Source organism: Acomys russatus, chromosome 32, assembly GCF_903995435.1.
Source record: "Acomys russatus chromosome 32, mAcoRus1.1, whole genome shotgun sequence".
Classification (NCBI taxonomy): Eukaryota; Metazoa; Chordata; class Mammalia; order Rodentia; family Muridae; genus Acomys; species Acomys russatus.
This window is the reverse complement of record NC_067168.1, coordinates 34,921,968-34,938,668: the sequence shown is the minus strand read 5'-3', so window position 1 is coordinate 34,938,668 and position 16,701 is coordinate 34,921,968. Positions and strand designations below refer to the sequence as shown.

At 43.9% G+C, this 16,701-nt stretch overlaps 1 protein-coding gene across 1 annotated transcript; it reads left to right on the top strand.

The window, feature by feature from the left end:
- The first annotated feature begins 1,063 nt into the window (after positions 1-1,063).
- On the top strand, positions 1,064-15,002 carry Iho1 (interactor of HORMAD1 1). Its single transcript, XM_051140531.1, has 7 exons — positions 1,064-1,119; positions 1,590-1,761; positions 4,625-4,788; positions 7,911-7,959; positions 8,756-8,843; positions 13,046-13,149; positions 13,998-15,002. The coding sequence occupies exons 1-7, from the start codon at positions 1,064-1,066 to the stop codon at positions 15,000-15,002; spliced, it is 1,638 nt and encodes a 545-aa protein (XP_050996488.1).
- The last annotated feature ends 1,699 nt before the right edge of the window (positions 15,003-16,701 follow it).

Genomic DNA, 16,701 nt, shown 5'->3' with positions numbered 1-16,701 from the left:
TATAATATCCCTGGTTCTCCTGGACTCACATTGTAGACCAGGCTGGCCTCAAACTCACAGAGATCCCTTTGCCTCTGCCTCCCAAGTGTTGAGATTAAAGGCCAACAGGTTTTTAAAAATAAATTTATCTGTATAGGTGCTTTGCCTGCATGTTTGTCTGTATGCAATATGCCTATAAGTGCCCCAGGAAGCCAGAAGAAGGTGTTGGGTCCCTTAGGACTGAAGTTACAAATGGTTGGGAGTTATCAGGCTTGTGGGTGCTAGGAATCAAATCTGGGTCCTTTGGAAAATCAGCCAGTGCTATTAACTGTTGAACCATCTCTCCAGCAAACTGTCACAGAGTTGTACAATGTAGCTTTGGCTAGCCTGGAATTCACTATGTATACAAGGCTGGCTTCAGTTTAACAGAACTACCAGATTCCCTACGAAGTTTAGGTTGGCCATTGAACTCATCCCAATCTTCCTGCTTCCACCTTCTCAAATTAAGATTACAGGTGTGAGCCAGGTGTTGTGCACACCTGTAATCCCAATACTCAGGAGGCAGAGGCAGGTGGATCACTGTGAGTTTGAGGCTAGCCTGGTCTACAAAGTGAGTCCAGGACAGCCAAGGCTACACAGAGAAAGCCTGTCTCAAAAAAACCCCAAAACCCAACTAAACAACAACAACAACAACAAAAAGATAACAGGTGTGGGACTGGAGAGATGGCTCAATGGTTAAAAGCACTGTCTGCTCTTCCAGGGGTCCTGAGTTCAATTCCCAGCAACCACATGGTGGCTCATACCATCTGTAATAGGATCTGGTGCCTCTTCTGATGTGCAGGCAGACATGTATATGTAATTAATAAATAAATCTAAAAAAAGAAAGATTACAGGTGAGTAGTCTGGCTCATAGTGCAATTTGCTAACAGAAAAGATCTATTTCTGGCACATTAAGTAGTGGAACTTTTCACCAGTTTGGTCAGAACAAAACTGCTGGAATGTTCCTAATGTAATTTGTACTTTTGAAATGTTGTACTGTATTAATCTTCTGAATATTTCTGTGTTCTCTAATAGAAACATAACAATGAATTTTAATGTCTGGAATATCAAAGAGATGCTTAGTATTCCCTCAGGCCCTGGGTAAGTCTCTTGGTTGTTTTCTTTGATATTTAAGCCCTGTGGCTTTATTGGTTTCATAGAAAGTCTCTTTCCTATAGCTAGAGGGTTCGATCCTCAGCTCTGAAAAAAATAAAGTTTTATTAATTTAGGTCTAAAAAATGCTGTTAGAGCTCAAAATGCTATAATACAAGGCATAGTGGTGTCAGTCCTTTCTGTGTGAATTTCCATTTGATTGTTCTCCGGTTGTCAGAAGCAGAATGTGGGTGGTGCGTTCATAATTTCCTTCTGGTTCTTGATAGGTCAGTGAATAGTGTATTGACTGGCAGGTTAAAACAAACGTGCCCAGAGCTGCATAATAGAGAGACTGCATCTTAAAACAACAACAAAACAAATGCCTACTCTCCCAGAATATTCCGCAATACTAGCTATGAGTTATGACGTTGTTTGCTCAGGATGTTTCCTTACTTATTGTTTTCCTTGCTTTGTTTCAGGACCACCAAACCATCCAACTGGAATAGTAATCAGACTGATGGTTCTCTCAGTGATTCCCAGTTCCTCTTTGGGTCTCAGTTTTGTCCAGAAAATTCAGAAACACTGTTAACATCCTTGGACGCTGGTGCCTACTTACGACATCCAAAACAGATGCAACAGAATTCTGTAGATGTGAGTCTGATTTCCAGCTAGTTACATTTTTCTTTTTGAGACAGAATCTTGCTATGTAGACCAGTATGGACTCTCCATCTTCCATTCTCAGCCTCCTGACTGTTGGGATTATAGGTATAAGTCACCACCCATACCTCTGATTTCCAGGATTTCTCTGTATAGATTTCTTTCTTTCTTTCATTTATTTATTTATTTTTGATTTTTTTTGAGACAGGGTCTCTCTGTGTAGCCTTGACTGTCCTGGACTCACATTGTAGACAAGGCTGGCCTCAAGCTCACAGTGATCTGCCTGCCTCTGTCTCCCAAATGCTGGGATTAAAGGTGTATGCCACCACCGCCCGGCCATATTTCATATTTTTGTTTGTTTGTTTGTTTTTTGTTTTTCGAGACAAGGTTTCTTTGTGTAACAGCCCTGGCTGTCCTAGACTCACTTTGGTTTTTGTTTTTGGTTGTTTGGTTTTTTGTTTTTCGAGACAGGGTTTCTCTGTGTAGCTTTGGCTGTCCTGGACTCACTTTGTAGACCAGGCTGGCCTCGAACTCACAGAGATCCACCTGATCCACCTGCCTCTGCCTCCCTGCGTGCTGGGATTACAAACTTGCACTACCATGCCCATGTCATATTTCATAGTTATTATGGAGATAAGCTAAAAAAATTATTCTTTTGGAGCATGAACATATTTTAGAATTGTACTCTGAAGATTACTATCCTAAATGCTTGGTTGATTATGTTTTGTGCTTCTTTGTTTTTTATAATTTATTTAATTTTAGTCTGTGTATATTGGTATGGAGATATCAGAATCTCTGGAACTGGCCAGGCGTGGTGAAAGGCACACCTCTAATACAGGGGATAGTGGTGTCAGTTCTTCCCGTTTGAATTTCCATTTGATAGTTCTCCCTTTAATCCCAGTGCTTGGGCGGCAGAGGCAGGTGTATCTCTGTGAGTTCGAGGCCAGCCTGGTCTACAGACAGAGTCCAGGAAAACCAAGGCTACACAGAGAAACTCTGTCACAAAAAAACAAAACAAAACAAAAATACTGGCACACACTAATCCCACCACTGGAGAAGCAAAGGATCTCTGAGTTTGAGGCCAGCCTGGTCTACAGAGCTAGTTCTAGGACAGCCAAGGCTGTCCAAGGATACATAGAAATCCTGTCTCATGCCAGGTGTGGTGGGCATGCCTTTAATCCCAACACTTGGAAGGCAGAGGCAGGTGGATTGCTGTAAATTCAAGGCCAGCCTGGTCTACAAAGAGTGTCCAGGACATCCAAGGCTACACAGAGAAACCCTGTCTTGAGAAACCAAAAAGAAAAGAGAAAGAAAGAAAAAAGAAAGAAAGAAACCCTGTCTCAAAAAAACAATACTCCTCTCCCAAAGCCCACAAAACCTGGTATCTGCATGTCAAAGAGAACATGAAATATTTGTCTTTTTTTTTTTTTTTTTTTTCCGAGACAGGGTTTCTCTGTGTAGCCTTGGCCATCCTGGACTCACTTTGTAGACCAGGCTGGCCTCGAACTCACAGCAATCCGCCTGCCTCTGCCTCCCGAGTGCTGGGATTAAAGGCGTGCGCTACCACGCCTGGCTGAAATATTTGTCTTTTGAGTCTAGGATTTTGTTGTTGCTATTTTTCTTTTCTTTTCTTTCTTTATATTCTATAGTCCAAACTGGCCTAGTACTTACTGTGTAGCCCAGGCTAGCTTAAAACTGAAGGCTGTCCTCCTGTCTTTGCCTCTTGAGTGCTGGGATTCAAGCCATGTACACCAATGTTCTTTTTTTTTTTTTTTGTCTAGAACTACATTTAATTTTATATTTATTTACATATAATTTTATATTTAGACTTGCCTGCATCAAATAGGGATGTGGGGGATGTAATGAATAAGGCTAGCTCAGTGCTTTATGTTAGTAAAGCACTGTGTATATGATCTCTGCACAAACTGATGATAGTAGCCGGGCGTGGTGGCGCACGCCTTTAATCCCAGCATTCGGGAGGCAGAGGCAGGAGGATCGCTGTGAGTTCAAGGCCAGCCTGGTCTACAAAGTGAGTCCAGGATGGCCAAGGCTACACAGAGAAACCCTGTCTTGAAAAACCAAAAATTAATAATAAATATAAAATAAATACAAGAAATGTTCTCCATACCAGAGCTTGTGCACTACTTAGGCAATGTGGAAGTTATCAACAGACACTGAGTTCCACAGAGTTTGAGTTAAATTTGAGTTAACATATTAATAGCAATTTAAGTTAAATATATTAATGTGAAACTTTAATACCACAACTCAGAGACAGAGTAAATAACTTTCTATTGTTTCTTATAAGTGTATTCAGTTGGTTTTGAACCATTTTAGCTGAAATTTTTATTTCTGCATTGATCAGGCAGGCTTTTCAAGACAGGGTTTCTCTGTGTAGCCTTGGCTGTCCTGGACACTCTTTGTAGACCAGACTGGATCACAAGGATCCAACCGCATGAGCCACCACACCGAGATGCAGAAACTGTATTAACTTAGAAAGTAGCTTTATTATAAATATAATTTCTTAGCTGGGGATGTTGGTGCATGCCTGTAATCCCAGCACTCGGGAGGCAGAGGCAGGTGGATCGCTGTGAGTTCGAGGCCAGCCTGGTCTACAAAGTGAGTCCAGGAAAGCCAAGGCTACACAGAGAAACCCTGTCTTGAAAAGCAAAAAAAAAAACCAAACATCAGAAAAAACAAATTTCTTGGTAGACACAAATAATGGGAAAACAGCATGCTTTTTTCTAACCATATGCTTGACACTTAGATATGATTCTGGATTGTCCAAAGAGAGAATAATGTGTAGAATTTGATGTTGACATTTAAAAAAAATTTTTTGTTGTTGTTTTTCATTTAACAGAATGAACCTAGTATTTTTACAAAATACCAGACAAAGCCCCAGTTGTTTGGAGGTGATGCGAAGGATGAAGGCTTATTTTCTCTTCCTTTGCCAGCTGGAAAATCAAAAGGACTCTTGAAACAGTTTGAGGAGAAAAAACGAAATGCAACAGACAAGTGTGACAGGTACACAGAGCTTTTTAGAGGTTCAGAAAACTCATGTTTTCTGAAGGAAACAAAACATGCTGTCAATTATCAAATAACTCATTTTCAGAGTAATAGCGTGTATTGATCAGGGATGTGCATAGGAAACAGAAACAGAACCAGTATTACACACACTATACACATACATGTGTGCATGCACACACAGTGGGAGGTCAGTGACAGAGAAAGATATAGAAACTGGTTTATTATAGAAGTTAGTTGGTCCCATAACTCTGCCATATGCAAACTAGAGGTCCAGGATGGGTCAGTGATATATAATTTAGTCTAAACAAAGGGCCATAGAAGGAAGGGGAGAAATGGGGAAGTTTGAAGACTCAAGAACTGAGAGCTCCAGTGTCCCAGGCAGAAGCAGCTGGATGTCATGCCAGTGCGCTGACCAGCTCTGCTGCCACCCAGACCCAGACCCAGAGCTCTGAGTTGGCCCACTCAAAAATTCGTATCATGGAGTATTTGCTGCCAGTAGAAATGGCCCAGGTAGAAAGGGATGAATGAATGGTTGGGACAAGTGAAGGGGCCAGTCTTGCTAATCCAGTGCTGCAGGATCTCTAGGACACAGGGCAGCACTGGGATGACCCGGAGGAGTCCTAATGAGGATACAGTATTGCTGGTGTCACGGAACCCAGAGGTCTCGGGCTGACTGATGACTCACTGCCGTGAAGTTACAAGTGAAGAAATGTGGACAGAGGGATACACTGTGGGACACACTGTGGCGTGCTACAGCTTCCACAATGAGATGTTTGTTATGCTTTGTTTATTGTTGTTTGCTTATTTGTGTTGTGTTTTATTTTGGGGGGAGGTTGCAAGGGCAAAGGGCAGATATGAAGGGAGATGAGTGGGACTGCGTGATGTGCACCTCAACAAAAAGGGTTTTTATGTTTTGTGTTTTTTTTGTGTGTGTTTTGTTTTTGTTTTTTCAAGACAGGGTTTCTCTGTGTAGCCCTGGCTGTCCTGGAACTCTCTTTGTAGACCAGGCTGGCCTCGAACTCACAGAGATCCACCTGACTCTGCCTCCCAAGTGTTGGGATTAAAGATGTGTGCCACCATACCCAGCATTTTGTTGTTGTTGTTTGTTTTTTGTTTTTTGAGGCAGAGTTTCTCTGTGTAGCCTGTCCTGGACTCACTTTGTAGACCAGGCTGGCCTCACCCACAGAGATCTGCCTAACTCTGCCTCCCTAGTGCTGGGATTAAAGATGTGCACCACCAAGCCCGGCTTCCTACTATATTTATTAATAAGCTTTAAAACACTAAATTGGGGAGATGCTCATTTACTCTGACCCGGCTGTGCTGTCCTGGAGTACTTCCCAGCTGAGTGCCCTTTACGTCCTTCTAGTCTTGCCTAAGCTGTTCCTGCTCCATAGTCATCCTCATGGCCACCCCCTCAACCTTCTCCTTTCTCTCTGCTCCATGTGGGACCCTCTCACTGGAATCAGAAGTCCCAACTCAACTCTCCTCGCCGCCATTGGCTGTTCAGCTCTTTATTAACCAGAGATGATGGAGAACAATTGTTACACAACATTGAGACAGGAGATTCTTTAATAATAATGACAGTGTTCACGTCCAGATTGCCACCAGATCTCTGGGCACAGAAATCAGCATCTGAGTACATGGTGTAAAAAAACCATCCCCCTAAAAGAAAGTTGCCACAAAACCTGATGACCTGATTTTAATCCCTGAGACCCACATGGTAGAAAGGAAGGACCAACTCTCACAAGTTGTCCTCTGACCTCCACTTTACACCACACATATACATTCTCTCTCTCCCTCCCTCGCTGCCCTCCTCCCCCATGAATGAAATAAAAAAGAGGCAGGGGCCAATTGATGGGTGAAAATACTTGCTGACAACCTGACTTTAATTCCCAGAATCTCGAATGCTGGAGAACTGACTCCTTTAAGTTTTCCTCCAGCCTCCACATGTGTGCTATGCATTTGTGCATGAACACACACACTAAATCAATGTAAATTTAATAATTTTCAAAAAGAAATACAAAATTTATAATTTAAACTATCTGTGGATTTCCATGGTTTTGTTTGTTTGTTGTTGTTGTTTTAGCACTTTATTTAATTTTATTTCATGTGCATTGGTATGAGTGTGTCAGATCCCTTGGAATTGGAGTTATAGACAGTTGTGAGCTGCCATGTGGGTGCTAGGAATTGAACCAGGGTCCTTTGGAAGAGCAGTCAATACTACTAACCACTGAGCCATCTCTCCAGCCTGCTTATTGTTTTGAGACACAGTTTCCTTTCCCTATGTAGCCTTGGTTGGCCAGGAACTTTCTAGACTAGGCTGGCCTTGAACTCATAAAAATCCACCTACTTCTACCTGCTGAGTGCTGAGGTTAAAGGAAGGCCTTACCACACCCAGATTTCCCCGCCCCCCAAGACTGGGTTTCTCTGTGTAGCCTTGGCTGTCCTGGACTTGCTTTGTAGACCAGGCTGGCCTCAAACTCACAGCCATCCACCTGTCTCTGCCTCCCTCCCCAGTGCTGGGACTAAAGGTGTGCACCACCACAGCCAGCTCCCAGATTTTAAAAAAATTGTCACATTTGTTTATTGCCTCTGAATATATGTGTACTACAGCAATTAGCAGGACAGATAAGGCATATAGCAACAACCTGTCTCCAAAAAGTCAGGAAGAAGAGCTGGAGAGATGACTCAGCACTAATTGTTCTTACAGAGGACTCAGGTTTGGTTCCCAGCACCCACATGTGGTTCACAAACATCCTTAACTCCAGTTCCAGAAGAGTCACCAACCTTTTCTTTGGTCACCAGGCATTGCATGTGGTGTACAGAGACACAATGGTGACAAAACACTAGCACATATAAATAAATCTAAAAAAAAAAAAAGGAATAAAAGGAAAATAAAAAAGCAGCATGATGGATGGAAGAAAGAAAAACATGATTTTCATTGGAAATCAGTCTGTTTGAGCTTGGGCTGGACAACTGAGGTTTCTCAGGTAGACTAACTTTAACCAAGGGATATTTTGACGCTGTGCTAGATGAACACCTGCCATAATTGGTTATTACATGCTATTTTAACAGGGCACAAAGATTTATCCTCTCCCTTTTTTCTCTTTTAACTCTAGCGAGATGCTATACAACTTTGTTTCTCATTTTCAAGAAGTTATTTACAAGGTAGGTACAGCTACTTTTCAGAGAATTAGAGTGTCATGAGTCTTAGGAACTGTAATCATTGTAGTGGCTTTAGCACATGTAGAATAGTAGATTTTTACTATTTTATCATTAAATGACAAGTCTCCACGTCAGTAAAATAAGACAGCGCTTTGTGCTTTCTTTTTTCTTTTCTGTTTTTGTTGTTGTTGTTGTTTATTTTTTGAGACAGGGTTTCTCTGTGTAACAACTAGCTGTCCTGGAACTCGCTCTGTAGACCAGGCTGGCCTCGCTCACAGAGATCCACCTGCCTCTGCATCCCAAGTGCTGGGATTAAAGGCATGTGCCACCAAGCCTTTAAAAAAAATTATGTTTGTTTTATGTATTGGGTGTTTGCCTGCATGTATGTCTGTGTACCACATATGTGCAGTGCCCTTGGAGACCAGAAGAAGTCACTGTATCCCCTGGAATTGGAGTTATAGACAGTTGTGAGCTACCGCCTTGTAGGTGCTGGGAATCGAATCCTGATCTTCTGGAAGAGCAGACAGTACTCCCTACCTCTGAGCCACCTCTCCAGTCCCCATGTGATTTCTTTCTTTCTTTTCTTTTCTTTTTTAAGATGTATTTACTATTTATACCGTATTCTGCCCTCGTGTGTGCCTGCTCACCACAAGAAGGTACTGGATCTCTTTACAGATGGTGGTGAGCCACCATGTGGTTGCTGGGAATTGAACTAGGAACCTTTGGCAGAATAGACATTGCCCTTAACCTCTGAGCTATCTCTCCAGCCTGTAATTTCTTTCTTAATTTTGTTTCTTAGTTGCAGACATCTGTGGAAAAGTCTGAAGAGCATCTCAGTTCAAGCAGCCAATCTATTTTGGATTCTTTGGAGACTATAGCCAAGACATGTGAGTGTTCCCTGTTTATTTTTTTCTTTCTTTTTTTTGGCTTTTCGAGACAGGGTTTCTCTGTGTAGCCTTGGCTGTCCTGGACTTGCTTTGTAGACCAGGCTGGCCTCAAACTCACAGTGATCCACCTGCCTCTGCCTCCCCAGTGCTGGGATTAAAGGCGTGCGCCACCACCGCCTGGCCCACGTTTATTTTTTATTCATTCCTATTTTTAAAATTTTTGTTAGTGTCTTAAGGTTAATGTTATCAGCAGAGGGCACTGGTGAGCCACAGATGTGAACTTTCTGACCCTAGCCCTGCTTCCAGGGTGTGAGAGGGTAAGTGTGTATATAAAGGCTTGCACAATGGAGTCTACTGCTATGTGACAGCACTGTTTGTGTTTTGTTTTGTTTTGAGACAGGGTATCTCTCTACATAGCTTTGGCTGGCTTGGAACTCAGAGATCTGCCTACCTTTGCTTCCTGAATGCTGGAATTAAAAGCACGTTTTTACCACACCCAGTTTGTAAATTTTTGTGTAATTTTGAAATTACATTTTATTTACTTTAACTTAATCAATAAGGTATTTCAGACGTTTAGAATGTGGATGGGTCCCCTAGAACTGGAGATATAGACAAGTGTGGGCTGCCATGCTGTGTAAGTGCTGGGAATTGAGCCCAGGTCATCTGGAAAAGCAGGAATGCTCTTATACCAAGCCATCTTTCTAGCCTAGGCCAACACTTTGATCCTATCATGGCTTTCATGAATATTACTCCTCTCCTCTCAGTAGTCTTGCTGTCTCAAGAGTCTGATAGCTCTGTCAGCCTTCTCACCTCAAGCCTGAAATGAATCAGCAACCTCCAGAGTCTCACATGGCTTGTCTGATGTGCTCTCTGTGGACATACTCCTCCTTAGGAGTTAGAAATACTCCAGTCAGCCAGCCGTGGTGGCACATGCCTTTAATTCCAGCATTCGAGAGGCAGAGGCTGGTAGATCCCTATGAGTTCAAGGCCAGCCTGGTCTACAAAGTGAGTCAGTACAGCTAAGGCTACACAGAAAAACTCTATCTTGAAAAACCAAAAAAAAAAAAAAAAAAGAAAGAAAGAAATACTCCAGTCACCTACTGTTCTTCTCACTGCCTCGATTTCAGTGAAGATTGTTTTGTGGTGAATCAGCCTTGGTCTCCATGTCAGTTACAGTGTAAGTTTTGCAAAATCACCTCCCCCACCAATGGTGTACATATAGATGAATGCCTTTCTAAATAATCAACATGCAATTCTTGTTAGCTAGATATTTTTCTATATTTACTGTATTCTAAGGAACATAGTTATTGTGCATCTGTACATTGTTTATTTATTTATTATTTTTAAAATATTTATTTATTTGTTGGCTGGGCGTGGTGGTGCACACCTTTAATCCCAGCACTCGGGAGGCAGAGGCAGGCAGATCGCTGTGGGTTTGAGGACAGCCTGGACAGCCAAGACTAATACAGAGAGACCCTGTCTCAAAAAACCAAACCAAACAAACAAACAAAAGAATTGGGGCAGGGGGAGAGATTTATTTATTATGTGTACAATGTTCTGTCTGCCAGAAGAGGGTACCATATCTCATTATAGATGGTTGTGAGCCACCATGTGGTTGCTGGGACTTGAACTCAGAACCTTTGGAAGAACAGCCAGTGCTCTTAACCTCTCAGCCATCTCTCCAGCCCCTTATTTTTTATTTTAAACTAATTCAAGACAGCTTGTTTACATTGCCATGGATGAATTACTCATGACTTACAAAAATCAATTTTCTTGTGTGCTCATAAAATAATTCCCACCTATCTGCAAAATAGCACTGTACAATTTATCTACTGACTTCCAACTTGGGCATCCTACACATGGGGCAACTGTCCATCTATTTAGCAACCTTAGAACCAGAACTGTTCCCTTCAAAAGAGTAGCAGTGCTGAGGACAGAGGCAAGTGAGGGATGCTTCCCGGTAGTGTGAGGGAGCAACTCTGTGAGTGCCCAGTGAATACTCTAGCTTTCCATTGCTCTGTAAGAAGTGACTGTGGCAGGGTGTGGTGGCACATGCCTTTAATCCCAGCACTCAGGAGGCTGAAGCAGGCGGATCTCTGTGAGTTCCAGGCCAGCCAGGGCTACACAGAGAAACCCTGTCTTGAAAAGCCAAAAAGAAAACAAAAGAAAATTTCAAAAGTGACTGTGTGCAGGGTGGCAGCAGTGGCAGCTCATGCCTTTAATCCCAGCACTTGGGAGGCAGGTAGATCTCCGAGTTTGAGGCCAGCCTGATCTACAGAATGAGTTCCAGGACAGTTTCAGAGTTTTTAGCTCATGACTGCTTGTAGGAACAGTGGATCATAGTGGAGGAGGTTTGTCCTGCTTGTGGTGCTGGAAAGAAGAGAGAGAAGCTAACAGGGTCCCAGTGTTTCATGTGTGTAAGGGAACATCCACAATGGTCTGACTTCTTGTCACTAGGTCCTACCTCCTATAAGATTGTCCCTATCCAGTACTGCTTCAGGCTGACAACCAAGTCAGGAGGTCAGGAGCTTATCATGGCCTTGGCTACATGCAGTATTTGAGGCCAATCTTGGGTACAGAGTGAGACCCTGTCTCAAACAAACCAAACCAACATTTAAAAAAAAATATTTATTTAGCCAAGCAGTGGTGGTGCAAGCCTTTAATCCCAGCACACATACACACACACAAAAAAAGACAGACAAGAATTGAAAGACAGGGTTTCTCTGTGTAGCCCTGGCTGTCCTGGAACTCGTTTTGTAGACCAAACTGGCCTGAAGATCTGCTTGCTTCTGCCTCCTAAGCACTAGGATTAAAGGTGTGCGCCACCACGCCTGGCATAATTTTTTTTTTCTTTTTTAAAGACATGATCTCACTCTGTAGCACAAGCTAGACTGGAATTCACTCTGGCTTCAAGGTTAGTCTCAAAAGCATGGCAGCCCTCTTCCTACAGCGTCCTCAGAGCTGGTATTTTAGGTGTGAGCCCCCACTTCTGGCCCATGTAGGTTTAAATATAGAAAAGTGGAGTGTGCTATGTTTGGAAGTGACCTCTAAAGATATGCACCTCTGTGACCGGCTCTTTTCTGAGATTTAAATGTTATACTTTGTGGGTATGGTGTAAAAATGCCTGTAATTCCAGCACTTGGGAGGTAGAGGCAGGGGGACTCCAACCAGCCTGAGCATGGCAAACATGGCTCTGGCAGCCTTGCCCTTCCCCTGCTCCCTACCAAGGTCTACTCCCTTATTTGGCCACTTCTTCCCCCTGAGGCTGACTACCAAGGTGCAGCTATCAAAATATTGATGTCCTGAGCCCGTGGTGGCGCACACCTTTAATCCCAGCACTCGGGAGGCAGAGGCAGGCGGATCGCTGTGAGTTCGAGGCCAGCCTGGTCTACAAAGTGAGTCAAGGATGGCCAAGGCTACACAGAGAAACCCTGTCTCGAAAAACCAAAAAAAAAAAAAAAAAAAAAAAAATTGATGTCCAGCGTCAAAAGCCTTCTTTTGGTTGCCTAAATAACCTGTCCAATCAAAATTAAATACCTCATGCTAGCACAAGGTTTCCCCTTTTACCTTTATAAACTGACATTTGCCTGTGGGCCACTTCTGTCTCCTCTCTGTCCAGAGGCAGTCCTTTGTCCTTGTGCAGAAAATATTACTTTCCCCTTTCTTTTGTTCCTTCCATTTCCCCTTGTCTTCTATCTCCTGTCTTGTTTTTATCTCTTATTCCCTGCTCTTTGTCCCTGTGGGGCAAATAAATGTCCTTTGTGCTGAAAACTTGGTCTTGGGTGTCTTCTTTTTTCTTCAAAGTCAGGGTTTCTCTGTGTAGCCCTGTCTGTCCTGGTCTTTGTAGAACAAGGGGCCACGGGGTTCCCCACACAGAGATCAGAGATTGGCCTGCCTCTGCCTCCCGAGTGCTGGGACTAAAGGCGTGTGCCACCACCTCCCAGCTTGGCTCTTTTTTAAATTGAGACATAGTCTTACCTAGAATTCATAGCAATCCTTATACCTCAGTCTCCCAAATGCAAAGATTGCAGCCTGTGCTTGTGGAAAGACTGTTTGGGTCAAGAGGACAGAGTCCTGGCCATTACAGAGACAGATACAGTGAGCCACACTGGTGTCCCGCTCCTCCCTCTCCGCTGCTGTGCTCTGAGCAGGTGATGCTCATCATCAGTCCTTAGGAGGAAACTTGTCTGTTTTGTATTTAGTTCAAGAGACTGCACGGGTCCAGCATGACCTGATGGTTGAGGCAGTGCAAGACAGAGGCTGTGTGGAACAGGCCATCCGTGAGATACAGAAGAGCTTTGAAGCTGTGAGTATAAACGCCAAGCTCTTGCTTTGCTTTGCTTTGTTTTACTGTCCAGGCCTGTCTTGAGGTGATGGACTCTAGTGCTCTTGCCCTGGCCTCCTGAGTAGCCAACACTACAGATGTGTTGCTTTAGGCTTTGCCTCTAAGACCAAGAGAGATTCTTAATGTGCAAGTGATTTCCATCCAAGACCAAAGACCAGGATGGTTGTCTTTTCAGTAAGTCAGGATGTAGCCTGTTCTCAGGGTTCCCCAGCAGGATGAGTACCTGGGCCTTGCTCATAGTGTGGCTATGTTTACTCTGTGAGGGACATGCTTTTGTCCACTGGTTAGTTCTCATATTCTTTTTGCTTTTATATTTTGACATGAGATCTTTCTCCTGTAGCCCAGACTATTTAGAACTGATTATGTAGCCCAAGCTAGCCTCAAACTCATGTCAGTCCTCACAGCTGTCTGTAACTCCAAGATCTGGCACTCACAGACATACATGCAAGCAAAACAGTAATGCACATAAAATAAGTAAATTATTTTGAAGATATTTATATTTTTAGATTTAGTTTGCCTGAATGTGTGGGTCTGTACCATGTATATGCCTGGTTACCATAGAGGTCAGAGGAAGGCATCACATCCCCTGGAATTGGAGCTACAGATGGTTGTGAGCCACCACATGGGTTCTGGGAACTGAACTTGGGTCCTGTGCAAGAATAGCCAGTGCTCTTAAGCATTGAGCCATGTCTCCAGCCTCCTCGTGCTAGTTAGTCCCCTTGACTCAGCCATCTAAGAGCTACCATACCCATATCTGTTCTCACGGTTTTTTTATGTCCATTATTCCTCTTTTTCACTTCTTTTCCCAGAGACAAGGAGAGTTTATAGAGATGAAATCCAACCTCAAGAACCTTGAAGTTTTAGTTGCCCAGCAGAATAAAAACTTGCAGCAGCTGTGTGAGAATCTGGGCCAGCTCAATGTGCCTAGTGTCCTAGAGGAGCTGAAAAAATTTGCCTCTGCACCTCAGGTGGCTAGGCATCTGAAGGACAGCACCTCTCAGACCTCACCATCCCAGGCCCAGAGCCCCCATTTTACCGTGCAGGAAAAATATCCCTCTGAGGAGCCAGCCTCTTGGCAGGCCCCAGTGTCTCCTGCAGGGAATCCCAGTAGGAGTTCCCAGAGGCCTGGGGAGTTTGGTGTCTGGGATGCAGGAGCAGGGAGCAATGGTTTTGGAAAGGCTGCATTGGCAACAAGTGGTCCCCATAGAGGAAAGGAGCATGTGAGGAACAAGACCATGCAGACCTACTGCAAGAACTGGGTTATGACCACCAGGAGCCTCAGCAACCACTGCGCTAACCTCCCAAGCCACAAGGCTGCCAATGACCAGGATCTAATTGTCCAAGAATCTTCACAGCTGGCCTTAAATAAATTTGAGCTCAAAGTGAAGAATGTCTGCCCCAAATATGAAGCTCAAAGCATGTGTCTTTTTGACCCATTTGAACAGTCAGCAACTGAACAGAAAGGCAGCAAAGGGAGGAGAGGCAGGAAAGGCAGGAAGCGGACCCCAAGGAAAGCCTGTGCTTTCACCTCTAAGCATCATAGTTCCCAATCTCCAGTTTCTAGCCCACAAGGGCCCCTCATCTGTTGGGTAGCTCCAAGAGGCTCCACAGTGGCCGGACAAGAGAACCTCCGGCAGTCTACCCAGAGCTCTTCCACAGACAGCGAGTTAGTATTCAGCATTTCCCAGAGGGACCAGCAGATAAACTGGTTTGGTGACCTCAGCCTCAAAAACCCAGAGCCTCCTCTGTGTAAGAAGAGAGGGAAGAATTTGCTCTGTGATCCAGATTTTGATAGCAGTGATGATAACTTCTAGCCTGCCAACATTGACTTTAGCTTATTGTTTTCTGATCTGTTAGAAAAACACACTGTAGGACGTTTGGACTGGGCAGTAGTACACAGTATCTAAAGCTGGCTTATCCAGCCTCAGAGCCAGAGGCCTCAGGAGGAGGTAGGGGGAATCCAGGGCTCTGGGTATCAGTTGCTGCTCATGACAAAGGGAAGGTATGGGAAAGAAATGTGTGAAGAAAGTGCAGGCAGCAGCCTGTGGTGAGGCATCAGGAAGGTAGCTGTGTGTACTTGGTGAAAGGGCCATTGGCTTTCTTGTGGACTAGTATTTAGGGGAACTCTAACAAAACTGTTGTGGCTGCCTGACTAGCTCTCAAAGCATTCCCTGCACCTGATGAACACCTTTCTGAGCCACAGCATCTTATTTCCTTACCTAGTTATGCTGACAAGGAGTTTTCTCTTTCCCATGAAAGGATATATTACAGGTACACTTTTAGACAGGGGTTCATTATGTAGCTTTGAATTTACAATTCTCCTGCCTCAGCCTCCAGAGTGCTAGAACTACAAACCTGTCTCAGTTTTTAGCTGTAAATCAGTCTACTTAAGAACAGAATGTTAGCCGGGTGATGGTGGCACACGCCTTTAATCCCAGCACTTGGGAGGTAGAGGCAGGTGGATCTTTGTGAGTTCGAAGTTAGTTGAAGATGATTCCTAACATTAATCTGGGGCTTCCACATGTATGTGCAGCCACACCCACACCTGCCCAAACAGGAACACCACACCAACACAATGTGCAAAGTAGAAAAAGAAAATAACAACTACTCAACCTCTAGGTGTGGTGACACATGCTTGTAATTTTAGGGGGTTGGGACAACAGGGCCCTAAGTTAATGCTACCCCAAGCTATATAGTGATACTGTGACTCAGAAAGAGAGAGAGAGAGAGAGAGAGAGAGAGAGAGAGAGAGAGAGAGAAACAGAAAAGTGATAGTGAAGGAAGTTGAACTGGGAGAAGCTTCATGGAATGAGTGGAGTCCTAGAATTGCCTGTTTCCAAGCCAGTCTCCAGCTGCTGTGCAGTGACTCTTAATTTCTTTGTTTTAGGAGTGTGTTTCCCATACATTTCTGTAGGATTTAAATCTGTTACACCAATGGCAGGGTACCAGACCCCACCTAAGGGCTTTCCGTAGCCTGTTCGGCCTACATATATGAGCAGTCACAGCCATCCTCTCTTAAGCCAAGGAAGTCCAAGCCTGGATTCTGCCTCAGGCTGCCCTGGCCTCTCCTTCCTGTGGACCATCTAGGGGCTGTTTACTCCCCTCTGTAGCCTCCAGCGCAACCCCAGCTGGGCTTCATTGCTGGTGCACAGAAGTCTGAGAAGCAGCGGGCCTTCCTTCCAGGCCTCCCCAGACTGACTGCTGGTGCTTACAGAGCCAGCAGTAGGAAGCTGTGAGACCAAAGGACCTTATTCCTGCTAAGCAATATAGTATTGGTTATATTTTATTTTTATCTTGTTGATGTTTATTGTTTTAATGTTTGAATTCAAAGTTGAAATCCTGTGACTTTAAATAGTTACTTTTTCAATTTGTGTTTATGACTGAGCCCTTCTTGAGCCTTCTGTAACGGTAAAGTGTCAAAGATGGACCCTGTGTTGTTAGTCTCTACCGCTGTAACATGCTCTTTCTTCAGAAGTACTTCATTTTGTGTTATGGTGTCAAAGTTCAGTGTGA

Coding starts and splice junctions, on each gene's coding strand:
- Iho1 (XM_051140531.1), top strand. CDS start 1,064: ATGAATTTTAATGTCTGGAATATCAAAGAGATGCTTAGTATTCCCTCA. Junction 1,762..4,624: donor TGCAACAGAATTCTGTAGAT/GTGAGTCTGATT, acceptor TTCATTTAACAG/AATGAACCTAGTATTTTTAC. Junction 8,844..13,045: donor GGAGACTATAGCCAAGACAT/GTGAGTGTTCCC, acceptor TTTTGTATTTAG/TTCAAGAGACTGCACGGGTC.